Source organism: Phycodurus eques, chromosome 6, assembly GCF_024500275.1.
Source record: "Phycodurus eques isolate BA_2022a chromosome 6, UOR_Pequ_1.1, whole genome shotgun sequence".
NCBI lineage: Eukaryota > Metazoa > Chordata > Actinopteri > Syngnathiformes > Syngnathidae > Phycodurus > Phycodurus eques.
This window is the reverse complement of record NC_084530.1, coordinates 18,345,699-18,358,827: the sequence shown is the minus strand read 5'-3', so window position 1 is coordinate 18,358,827 and position 13,129 is coordinate 18,345,699. Positions and strand designations below refer to the sequence as shown.

General features: G+C 41.8%; 1 protein-coding gene across 1 annotated transcript in view; it reads left to right on the top strand.

Moving 5' to 3' along the window:
- Positions 1-13,129, top strand: part of myo15ab (myosin XVAb) — a 61,456-nt gene that overhangs the window by 17,711 nt on the left and 30,616 nt on the right. The window contains exons 22-36 of the mRNA XM_061678914.1: positions 2,435-2,558; positions 2,643-2,738; positions 4,192-4,323; positions 4,399-4,524; positions 7,282-7,359; positions 7,435-7,586; positions 7,663-7,708; positions 7,784-7,908; positions 10,524-10,641; positions 10,711-10,886; positions 10,988-11,072; positions 12,053-12,109; positions 12,172-12,250; positions 12,327-12,457; positions 12,544-12,639. Coding sequence (XP_061534898.1) covers positions 2,435-2,558; positions 2,643-2,738; positions 4,192-4,323; positions 4,399-4,524; positions 7,282-7,359; positions 7,435-7,586; positions 7,663-7,708; positions 7,784-7,908; positions 10,524-10,641; positions 10,711-10,886; positions 10,988-11,072; positions 12,053-12,109; positions 12,172-12,250; positions 12,327-12,457; positions 12,544-12,639 — 1,621 coding nt within the window. The remainder of the gene's footprint in view (positions 1-2,434; positions 2,559-2,642; positions 2,739-4,191; positions 4,324-4,398; positions 4,525-7,281; positions 7,360-7,434; positions 7,587-7,662; positions 7,709-7,783; positions 7,909-10,523; positions 10,642-10,710; positions 10,887-10,987; positions 11,073-12,052; positions 12,110-12,171; positions 12,251-12,326; positions 12,458-12,543; positions 12,640-13,129) is intronic.

The following is a 13,129-nucleotide window of genomic DNA, read 5'->3' as shown; positions in this document are numbered from 1 at the left end:
GGTGGAACCTCACAATACAGGAAATCATACAAGGAAAAAGGTTAGCTAAGAAGAAGTGGGATACTGAGAGGACCGAGGAGAGGCGAAAGGAATACATTGAGATGCGACATAGGGCAAAGGTAGAGGTGGCAAAGGCCAAACAAGAGGAATATGATGACATGTATGCCAGGTTGGACACTAAAGAAGGAGAAAATGATCTATACAGGTTGGCCAGACAGAGGGATAGAGATGCAAAGGCTGTGCAGCTGGTTAGGGTGAATAAGGATCGAGATGGAAATATGTTGACTGGTGCCAGTAGTGTGCTAGATAGATGGAAAGAATACTGAGAGCAAAGGGAGAGTAGAAGAGGCAAGTGTGGAGGACCAGGAAGTGGCAATGATTAGTAAGGGGGAAGTTAGAAAGGCATTAAAGAGGATGAAAAATGGAAAGGCAGTTGGTCCTGATGACATTCCTGTGGAGGTATAGAAGCATCTAGGAGAGGTGGCTGTGGAGTTTTTGACCAGCTTGTTCAATAGAATTCTAGTGCGTGAGAAGATGCCTGAGGAATGGCGGAAAGGTGTACTGGTGCCCATTTTTAAGAACAAAGGTGATGTGCAGAGCTGTGGCAACTATAGAGGAATAAAGTTGATGAGCCACACAATGAAGTTACGGGAAAGAGTAGTGGAGGCTAGACTCAGGACAGAAGTGAGTATTTGTGAGCAACAATATGGTTTCATGCCTCGAAAGAGTACCACTGATGCATTATTTGCCTTGAGGATGTTGATGGAAAAGTAAAGAGAATGTCAGCTACATTGTGTCTTTGTAGATCTAGAGAAAGCCTATGACAGAGTACCCAGAGAGGAACTGTGGTACTGCATGCGGATGTCTGGAGTGGCAGAGAAGTATGTTAGAATAATATAGGACATGTACGAGGGCAGCAGAACAGTGGTGAGGTGTGCTGTAGGTGTGACAGATGAATTTAAGGTGGAGGTGGGACTGCATCAGGGATCAGCCCTGAGCCCCTTCCTGTTTGCAGTGGTGATGGATAGGCTGACAGATGAGATTAGAGTGGAATCCCCGTGGACCATGATGTTTGCAGATGACATTGTGATCTGCAGTGAAAGCAGGGAGCAGGTGGAGGAACAGTTAGAAAGATGGAGGCATGCACTGGAAAGCAGAGGAATGAAGATTAGCCAAAGTAAAACAGAATATATGTGCATGAATGAGAGGGGTGGTGGGGGAAGAGTGAGGCTACAGGGAGAAGAGATAGCAAGGGTGGAGGACTTTAAATACTTGGGGTCAACCGTCCAGAGCAATGGTGAGTGTGGTCAGGAAGTGACAAAACGGGTCCAAGCAGGTTGGAACGTGTGGAGGAAGGTCTCAGGTGTGTTATGTCACAGAAGAGTCTTTGCTAGGATGAAGGACAAAGTTCATAAAACAGTGGTGAGGGCAGCCATGACGGATTAGAGACAGTGGCATTGAAGAGACAACAGGAAGCTGGAGTTGGCGGAAATGAAGATGTTGAGGTTCGCTCTTGGAGTGACCAGGTTGGATAAAATTAGAAATGAGCTCATCAGAAGGACGGCCAAGGTTCGATGTTTTGGAGACAAAGTTAGAGAGAGCAGACTTTGATGGTTTGGACACGTCGAAAGGAGAAATAGTGAGTATATTGGTAAAAGGATGATGAGGATGGAGCTACCAGGCAAGAAAGCTAGAGGAAGACCAAAGAGAAGGGTGATAGATAGTGAGGGAAGACATGAGGGCAGTTGGTGTTCGAGAGGAGGATGCAGGAGGCACAGGGAGAACATGCAAACTCCACACAGGTGGGCCTGTGATTTGAACCTGCGTCTCCAGAACTGTGAGCCAGATGTGCTAACCAGTTGACCACCGTGCCAGCGTGTGTGTGTGTGTGTGTGTGTGTATATATGTATATATATATATATATATATATATATATATATATATATATATATATATATATACACATATATATATATATATATATATATATATATATATATATATATATACACATATATATATATATATATATATATATATATATATATATATAGTCTTTTTTTGTTGTTGATTTTGTTGCCAGAAATGGCGCCTCAGAATGGACTCTTTACCCTGTACTATGATTAATTGTTTTTTAAAGTAGCAAACGTTTAAAACATAAAATTAAATTGGTCCATGTAAAACCCTCCAGGAGATTGCTTCAGAGTGAGACCTCTGAAAGTCTCTTCCCATCTTTGAAAGAGGCACGTAAGGACAAAGGACGTAAAGACAAGGGGGTAGAGGGGTGCTCGGAGAGGTGGGGGCGTCGCATCGTCACCGATGCCCCCTTGTTTCCATAGGAACCAGGTTCTCTTGTTTCCATAGGAACCCCATGTGTGTGTGTGTGTGTGTGTGTGTGTGCATGTGTGTGTGTGTGTGTTTGTGTGTCTTGTAGAGACGCCGTTGCCAAGATCCTCTACTCGCTGCTCTTCAACTGGCTGATAGAGCGTATCAACGGACGGGTATATCCTCGCAACGAGGTGCTCTCCATCTCCATACTGGACATTTATGGATTTGAGGTCCCGTTTTTTTTACCATATATTAGTCAAAAAATATGACTGACGCCCCCTCACTTTAGTAAAGCCTCCCGTCTTACCCTGTAGGAGCTGGAGGTGAACAGTTTTGAGCAACTGTGCATCAACTATGCCAACGAAACGTTGCAATTCTTTTTTAACAAAGTCATCATCCAGCAAGAGCAGGTCAGGGAAAACGTTTTTTGTACAACCTCTCCTTTTTCTATTCCTATTACAGTGAAGCCTCACTATACCGAGTCCTTCTGCCAATAGCGGAAAATGTGAGTAATTGATGCCCCCTTAAAAATGTTTACAATTGCCTACATTAATAGTTAGAAGGCGGCACGGTGGTTGACTGGTTAGCACATCCGCCTCACAGTTTGGAGGACCGGGGTTCGAATCCCGGCCCCGCCTGTCTGGAGTTTTCTGTTCTCCCCGTGCCTGCATGGGTTTTCTCCGGTTTCCTCCCACATCCCAAAAACATGCAGGGTTGGTTAATTGAAGATTCTAAATTGCCCATCGGTATGAATGTGAGTGGGAATGGTTGCTTGTTCATATGTGCCCTGCGATTGGCTGGCGACCAGTTCAGGGTGTACCTCGCCTCTCGCCCAAAGATAGCTGGGATAGGCTCCAGCACACGATCCTAGTGAGGATAAGCGGAACGGAAAATGAATGAATGAATCATTAAAGCTGTAACTACACCACATGCTATGATTCAGTTTGAAACAGAAACAGTTTATAATTTCTACTTACAACATTACCATTAAAACAGGTTACAGAAGATTTGATTTCTTTTTAATAGCCACTCAGCCAAGCAAAAACACATACATGTGGCGAAGACCCTATTCTTCTGCTAACAACCCAGGCTAAACTTAGCTCCTCATCAACATACAAAGATCTTAGAACAGTCAAGACGTATCCCTTCAACATACTTCCTTGACACCAAATACAAATTTCCTATTTTGCCACCATATTGCGGCACCTTAGGACTAATAGCTTGGAATAGGTTCTGCAAAAAAAACGCAAATAGGTGACTTTGTAAATAGCGAAAAGGCATTGGACCGACACATTTTTGTGGTTCGGCATTCGTGAATATATCTATTCAGATTTTTTGGGGGAAACTATCCCCCGTTATTCGCAGAAACAATCGCTTAATTGTGTTCTTTTACCCGACCCCCCACTTATTCGCGGAACCCCCTTGATATTTGTTGTTTTCTTACTGCCCTAGCTCCCGATTATTTGAGCTTTTCCAATTTTTTATTTTTTACATGGCAATTATTCTGGAGTGTCAGTTATTCATAGATTTTTCATTATTCGCGGGCAGGCTCGGTCCCCAGCAAACAGCAGGGGTCAACTGTATGTTTTTTCAAGTGAGGTACTCTATCTACTGTACGTAGCACGGACTCAAAACAGTTGTAAAAATAGCAGTTATTGATATTTTTACAGGTTGCAAAGTTATGACATCCACGCCAACGTCCTCCCACTTCAGCAGTTTCACTCATGTCACTGCCTTATCACTGGCTGTTTCATAAAAGAATAAGCCTACAGTCTTTGTTGTGTTCTGTGGAAAAAGTCGCGAATGGACATGAGTTGACTGGAAAAGCTGAGACTGTGTGAACATGCTCTGTATATCCTATAGGAGGAGTACATGCGAGAGCAGATCGAGTGGCAGCAGCAGCCCTTCAGTTCTAACCAGGCCTGCTTGGACCTGATTGCCGCAAAGCCTCATGGGATTCTGCGCATACTTGACGATCAGTGTGGTTTCCCTCAGGTACCCTTTTTCCTCCAAATGCCCCCAAGAAAATGGACTTAATAACCACTGACCACTTGCACTTGTGGCAATTAGGCAACAGACCACACTTTCCTGCAAAAGTGCCATTATCACCATGGTAATGACCCCCTGTATGCCAAGCCAAAGATGCCTCTGCCCCAGTTCACCCTCAAGCACTATGCCGGGAAAGTTACCTACCAGGTAAACTTTAATTGGTTGCAATGCAGGTAACACTCTGTTTACTCTCATTACTTCTACATATGCCATAAGGACTAAGTGGTAGGACATAATGTCATATATATTTTTAGTGTAGGTAGGTTGGTAGGTCGGATGCAGTGGCAGAAATTGGCCTAAAACGCGCAGTACACTATAAAGGTTATTGTAAATAAATATAGAAAAGCTTGAAAATGTTGTAGTGTGCTTCCTCGTTCCAAATCCGTTGCCATAGACAAACAGCTTGACCAAAAAAAAAAAAAAACTGTTACTGTACCAAAAATAGTATGTTCCAGACGCAAGAGACTTGTGTTTCATATTCCTCTTAAAGCTAACACAGCCGCCATCCCGTTCTCTCTCTCAGTGCGCGGGACTCTATGGGACAATAGACAATAGATAGCACCATCATCACCATGGCCGCATGTCAATGCATAGCCTGGAAATGTGCCACCTTCAACATGGCCACCCATAGGCATGGGAGGCACATCTTATGGTTGTGATCTAGTCCTATTGTATATCTGTGACCTGGAAATAGGTCTTTTCCATTCTCTGCCTGTATTGCGCTACAGCGCCAGTAAACGACAGTGGCCAATTCTGGAACTAACAGACTTTGTCAATTCCTGTTTAAGTGACAACTGGAAAACTATTTGTGGACATGTGATGACATGTGACTGAATGTGATTTGTGGACACATCTGAATGTGATGGTTTTTGAAGGTTTGACTCCCGCATCATTCCACTTTTTCTGGATCTCTGCTAGATTCTTGAATCTTCTCTGTTTGATACTCCGCTGAAGTCCACGGTCTTCTCTTTTGCTGGTGTATTTTCTCCTGCCACATTTTGTCCTTCCACTAGACTTTCCATTGATATGCTTGGACACAGCACTCTGTGAACAGCCAGCCTCCTTAGCTCTGAACTTTTGTGACTTACCCATGCTACGGAGGGTATCAAAGATGGTCTTCTGGCCAGTTGTCAAGTATGCAGTCTTCCCCATATTGAACCCAACTGAGACAATTGAACCAAACTGAAGCCATTGAATGACACCTTGGGAAACCTGTGCAGGTGCTTTGAGTTTAGGAGGTGATCAGTGTGTGACACTCAGTTTAAAACGTTTATGGCCTGCAAAATATGGTCTGATTTCTTCAAAGTATTCTAATTTTTTGAATTCCTGATTTTGTGGGTTTTATGAGTTGGAATCCCAAAGTATGTAAAAAATAAACAAAGACTTGAAATTGTTTAAATTGTGGGCCCTGAATCTATAATCTATGAAAGTTTAACTTTTTGAATGGAATTATGGAAATTAATAAACTTTTCCATGATATTAATTTTTTTTGGAAAGGGTCTGTTTTAGTCTGTAGTTACACTGCCATTTCTAAAGCTTTAGGACTCCAGCGAACCACTGTGAGAGCAATTATCCACAAATGGAGAAAACATGGTACTGTGGCGAACCTTCCCAAGAGTGGCCGGCCTTCAAAAATTACCCCAAGAGCAAAGGAACGACTCATCCAGGAGTCACTAAGGAACCCAGGAAAACAGCTAAAGAACCGCAGGCCTTCCTTGCTTCAGTTAAAGTCAGTGATCATGCCTCTACGATAAGGACCAGACTGGGCAAAAACGACGAGTTTGGTGAAAACCACTGTTGACCAGAAAGAACAAAGCCTTGTCTTACTTTTGAAAAAAAAAAAAAGACCTGAATGATTCCCAATACCTTTGGGAGAATATTCTATGGACTGATGAGACGAAGGTTGACGTTTTTGGAAGGTGTGTGTCTCGTTACATCTGGTGTAAATGTAACACAGCATTTCAGAAAAAGAACATCATTCCAACAGTCAAATATGGTGGTTGCAGTGTGATGATCTGGGGCTGCTTGCCTGTTCAGGACCTGGATGACTTCATGAATTCTGCTCTTTACCAAAAAATCCTGAAGGAGAATGTTCAGCCATCAGTTTGTGACCTCAAGTTGAAGTGTACTTGGGTTCTGTAGCTCGGCAATGATCCAAAACACACCAGCAAGTCAACTTATGAATGGCTTAAAAATAAAAATACAAATTTTAAAATGAAGGTTTTGGCGTGGTCTAGTGAAATTCCGGACTTGAAACCAAAATGAAATGCTTTGGCATGACCTTACAAAATGCCAATCATGCACAAAACCCCTGAAGAGATGCTGAATTGAAACAATTCTGCCTGGAAGTGTAGGCCAAACCGGTTGATTTCAAAATGGTTGATTTCAGTTGTTGCTGCTGTGGGTGGCCAAACCTGTTATTAAGTTTTGGGGGCCATTACCTTTTCACGCAGGGCCAGGTAGCTTTGTATATATATTTTTTTTCCTTAGCAAATAAAATAATTATTTAAAAACTGCATTTTATGTTTGCTTGGGTTATCTTTGTCTGATATATACATTTGTTTGATGATCTTAAACAATAAATTCAGGAAACTATGCAAAAAAGTAAAACATTTTGGAAAGGGCGCAAATACTTTTTCATAGTATTGTATATTGCAGGGTTACAAAATAAAAAAAAAAACATAATTTTTTTTTTCCAAAAAATCGTGCACCCCTATTTAGGGTGGTGGGTAGTTATATACTGTAAATGGCTAAGTAGGTAGGTAGGTAGGTAACAACAGTAAATCGAACAAATGGGTAAGCAAATAGTTGGTAGGTCATTTAGTGATAGTTACTACTGTATAAATCGATAGGTGATACACATATTTAGTTCATTTGCTAAAAGTTGTCTGTTTTGGGTCCTAGGTGAACAAGTTTCTGGACAAGAACTTTGACACGGTCCGCCAGGATGTCCTGGACTTGTTCATCCACAGCAAAAACAGAGTGAGACTTTTACTGTTTTTTAAGTCATTTGCATGTCATTTACCTCAGTACATACTTTTGTGTGTATACCGCCAGATCGTGTCGGACCTTTTCTTGAAACATTCTGAGGTGTTGTCCCAGCATCGGTCCAGCACGCGGCGCAGCAGCACGGCTCGCCGCTTCCAAGCCAGCACGGTCAGCGTTAAGTTCCAGAGCAGCTTGCAGGAGCTACTGGAGAAGATGGAGAGGTAGAACACTACACAGGGAACACAACTCCATTTTCTTTTCTCCATTTATTCCCTGTGGTACTCTTTCATTTTCCAGGTGTCACCCTTATTTTGTGCGCTGTATCAAGCCAAACCAGCGTAAGGTATCAATCTATGAGCACGCTGTTCGGTGTTTGTGTTTCAAAAGTGCTCATGTGGGTGTTTTTCTGCTGGTTCAGGAAGCTGCAATGTTTGACATGGACCTGGTCTCGACGCAGCTGCGCTACTCTGGAATCATGGAGACCATCCGGATACGCAAGGAGGGCTATCCCATTAGACTGACATTTCACAGCTTCCTATCCAGGTGGGTGGGTAGGTACGTAGGTAGGTAGGCGCTCAAGCAGGTAGGTATGCAGGTAGATATATTGTAGTTGTACGGTGGGGTGAGGTTCATGGCCGGTGAGGCACTGACATTAGTCAGATTTACACTGAATTTTCACAGCTTTCTATCCAGGTGTGTTTGTAGACGGGTATGTAAGTAGTTAGCTTGGTGCATATGCAGGAGTTTAGGTTACTCGATGGTTGGCCACGACGTGTGGTGAGGTTCATGGCTGGTGATGCACTGACATTAGAGTCAGATTTAAGAATTTATGAACCAAACAAGGTGGTGTCTTTTCCATTAAATTAGCAGCCTGACATAAAATACTGGTAATCTGGCATTTTCTGACCTGATGTTTGAAGCATATCTTGAATTTCCTTTTTAATTTTTGATTGGTACTCGTTTGGAGAAAAATGTAGCGGTTACGTGTATCTTCCACGTTTGGCTTTCATTTGGAGCAAAATTTTAGAATGCACAGAGGGCAGCTGCCGCTTCATTTTCCTCACAACAGTGCTAACAAGTCTGTTTTTGTCTCCCTGAATCAAGTCTGCTCATACACAGATGGACTAGTGCATGGCATGAGAAGTGACGTTGGAGCGGAATTTGATAATTGTTTTTAAAAAATAAAAAACTTCTTTAAAATAATTAATTTGAATATAAAAGTATATAAGAAACTAAGTTACAAAGCCATTTCTAAAGCGTTAGGATTCCAGCAAACTATAGGGAGACCCATTAACCTCAAATGAAGAAATTATGGAACAGTGGTGAACCTTCCCAGGAGTGGCCGGCCTACAAAGATTACCCCAAGAGAACAGCAATGACTCATCCAGGAGGCCCCAAAAAAAAAAAAAACTCAGGACAACTTCTGAAGAACTGCATGCCTCCCTTGCCTCAGTTAAGGTCAGTGTTCATGACACAACAATAAGGAAGAGTCTGGGCAAAAATTTCATCCATGGTAGAGGTCCAAGGGGAAAACCGCTGCTGACCAAAAAGAACAAAGTCTCGTCTTACTTTTCCAAAAAACATCTGAATGATTCAAAAAACCTTTGGGAGAATTTTCTATGGACTGATGAGATGAAAGTTGAGCTTTGTGGAAGGTGTGATTCTCGTTACATCAGGCGTAAATGTAGCACAGCATTTGAGAAAAAGAACATCATACCAACAGTCGATCATGGTGGTGGTAGTGTGATGGTTTTGGGCTGCTTTTCTCCTTCAGGACCTGGACAACTTGCTGTGATTGATGGAACCATGAATTCTGCTCTGTAACAGAAAATCCTGAAGGAGAATGTTCAGCCATGTGCTTGTGACCTCAAGCTGAAGCGCACTTGGGTTCCGCAGCAGGATAATGATCCAAAACACACAAGCAAGTCAACTTCTGAATGGCTTAAAAAAACAAAATGAAGGTTTTGGAGTGGCCTAATGAAAGTCCAGACATGAATCCGATTTCAGTGGCATGACCTTAAAAAGGCTGTTCATGCTCGAAAACCCTCAATTTTTTTGCTGAATTAAAACAATTCTGCAAGGAGGAGGGGGCCAAAATATCTCCACAGAGATCTGAAAGACTCCTTGCCAGTGATAGAAAATGCTTGATTTCACGTGTTGCTGCTAAGAGAGGCCCAACCAGTTATCAGGTTTAGGGGCCCTTTACTTTTTCACACAGCGCCAGCTAACTTTGAATAGTTTTTTTTTTTCCCCTTAATAACTGAAATCACCATTTACAAACAGCATTTTAAGTTCACTTACGTTATATTCTTCTATTTACATTTATTTGATTATCTTAAACATTAAGGTGGGGAAACTATTCAAAAATATAAGAATTTGAGAAGGGGACCAAAACCTTTTCATGGCACTAACGAGCCTTTATGTTCTTTTTCATTCACAGTGGTTTTTGCCTTGGAACTCTGCCATGGATCCCATTGTACCCAGTCTCTTACTTATGGTTGTGTCATGAACACTGACCGTAGGTTCTTTAGAAGTTGTCCTGAGTTCCTTTGTGGCCTCCTGGATGAGTCATTGCTGTTGTCTTGGGGTAATCATCGTAGGCCGGCCACTCCTGGGAAGGTTCACCACTGTTCCATGTTTTCTCCATGTGAGGATAATGGCTCTCCCTATGGTTCACTGGAATCCTAAAGCTTTAAGAAATGGCTTTTGTAACCCTTTCCAGATGGATAGATGTCAATTACTTTATTTCTCAACTGTTCTCAAATTTTTTGGGAGTGTGTCATTTTGTTGCTCCTTTTTTAGATCTTTTGTCTGACTTGATTTTGTCGGGACAGATTCTGTTTAAGTGTTTTCTTGATTGAACAGGTCTTGAGCTAATCAGGCTTGGATGTGATCTGTAAAAATTAACCAGAAATTGTGATTAGCCACAACTAATTCCTGATTAACTTTTCATACAGGGCCACGTAACTTTAGGTTTTTTTTCCCTTAATAAATTAAATCACAATTTTAAAACAGCATTTACATTTCACTTGGGTTATATTTGTCTGATATTCATATTTGTTTAATGATCTTGAACATTAAAGTAAAGAAACTATGCAAAAATCTATGAATTTGAGAAGGGAGGCAATACATTTTCATGGCACTGTATGTGTACATAGGTACAAAGCGCTGCTCTGTTTGAAGGACCCCCCCATGGCCGACCAAGAAAACTGCGTCATAATGCTGAGAAAGTTGGGACCCGTCAAGGTCGGCTCCTACCAGCTGGGAGTCACTAAGGTTTGTTGACGCACGCACGCACACAAACAGGAAGCGAATACAGTTAAATGTGTGTTTGTGTGTGCGCAGATCTTCCTGAAGGAGGATCTGTATCAGCTCCTGGAGGGAAAGCGCGACCGCGTGCTCAACATCGCCGCCCTCACGCTACAGAGATACGTGCGCATGTACTTCATACGCAAGAACTTTATCAAGTTCCGACACCGCATGACGCAGCTGCAGGCCAGATGCAGAGGATGCGTCGTCAGGTGACCAATCATGCAGCTTCATTCAAAACTGCCTCCATTGACGTCAAATATTTAATAATTGCCTTGTTGTTGTTGTTTTTATTTTTGATTCATTTTGACAGAAAGAAGTTTGCCCGCAGGAGGAAATATCTCGTCAAGTTACGTGCCATGGTGCGAGTCATCGTCAACCGGCAGTGGTACATGAGGGTACGTGTGTGAGCACGTGTGAATGCGTTTGTGTGTGTGGGCGGAGGGATTCTTAAACTCTTAGTCTTAAATTTTGATTCGAATTTGATGTAATTAAAAATACAAAAAATAAAACATAATGAATTCTAATTGAAAATAAATTAAATACCAATGTAATTATTACAGTAAATTAAAATGATATAAATTACATCAAAATTACAATAAAATTGGCTGTTTTAATTTAGGTCATGGAAGTAACACAGTAAATAAAGTTTTACTACAATAATTTTAAACTGTCACTGATGGGGTAGTGGTGCACTCGCCTGACTTTGGTGCGGGCAGCGTGGGATCAGTTCCTACTCAGTGACAGTTTGAATGGTTGTCCGTGTCTATATGTGCCCTGCGACTGACTGGCAACCAGTTCAGGGTGTAGTCCGCCTTTCGCCCGAAGTCAGCTGGGATAGGGTCCAGCGCCCCGCAACCCTAACCAGGATAAGCGGTGTTGGAAATGGATGGATGGATAATTTTTAACTTTTTATTTTAACTTGCATACAGATAAGTACTTAACACTAAAATAACTCCTGCAGCTTTTATCCTGATCTGTGCCCCCAAAACATTATGAATTTCAGCTTAATTCCAATACAATGATATCCGATAATATAAAAAGATGTTAAAGATTTGGCATTTTTAACTTTAGTGTAAAATAATCCTTTACATGGATCAATTCCCAACATTAATGAATTTGACATTGTTTTTAAAAAATAAAAAAACTTAAATAATCTAATCTAATGTAAAAATATATAAGAAACTACATTAAATTAATTTTTTTTAACCAGATTTGCACCAAAAATTAAGTACCTTTGCCCATTCCCCACCCTTATACAAAGTTCCAAAGAAATTCAGCAGATATCTGCGCAGTTCCGCCCAATAAGAATCAAACTGCATTAATGTGATTATTGAACAGTTAATGTGACTTTTGATTGTGTTGTTTTTTTTGTCAGACGGTGGTGAAGCCAGCGCGGAAGGCTGAGGAGGTGAGGGAGCAAGAGGAGGAGGAGGATAGTCACATGTTGAGACAAATGTACGTGTGTGTGTGTTTGTGCGTGTGTGTATGTAGGACCGCATCAACCGAGAAGTGGTGAACGTGACCACACTCCCCATCCCCGCTGAGTTGGCGGCGCTGCTTCAGGCAGCTTCAGGTGGGCATGGGACAACGCTATAAATAAGTATGCACCATTTATGCATGGCCGTGTGTGTGTAAATGTTTGTGCGCAGGTGGTGCCGAGCTGCACTCGGACTGCCTGGCGCTGGTCCAGGCTCCCAAAGTTAAGGTTGAACCACAGATGACCTTACCCCTGGACATCAACAACTACCTCATGACTCATTATATCCGCACCATATTTAGGGTGCCCGCATGCACTCACACACACACACACACACATACACGTGGAAAAAGCAGCGTTTATAGGTTGTGTGTTTTTTTTTTTTTTAGGACCCATACTTTGGAATGCTGACAGCCCCTCTGGAAAACTCCCTGACCCGAATGGATCAAAACTTGAAGCTAGGAGCCCTAAATATCTTTGTCCTGGTAACGAGCGCAATTAAATGCAGTATTCAGTAGCTGTACACACACACACAAGAGATAATAAATGCAATAACATACAACCAATATCACTATCGCTTAGTTGAGTTTGATGGGACCAAAAACTGTCACCGTCATAGAACCTTTACAAGCGACATTTTAATTTGAATCATTTTAACCTCCTAACTCACAATTAACTAACCAAGCAATCCTACCTACAGCTAGCTAACCTGGCCATCTCCCTGCCTCATCAAACCAACTCACAACATAATTAACCAATACCACTAACTAACAAATCAAGTATACAAACAGCTAACCTGATAATCTACCTAACTAGCCAACAAACAATATAACCAACCACATCACTAACTAACCAACCAATCCTAAAACTAACTATCAAACTAACTAAATACATCTTACAAAAGATGATTATCTATCTACCTAACTTACCAACCAACCAAAATAGTGTAAATGTAACAGTGCTAAGTAACTGACC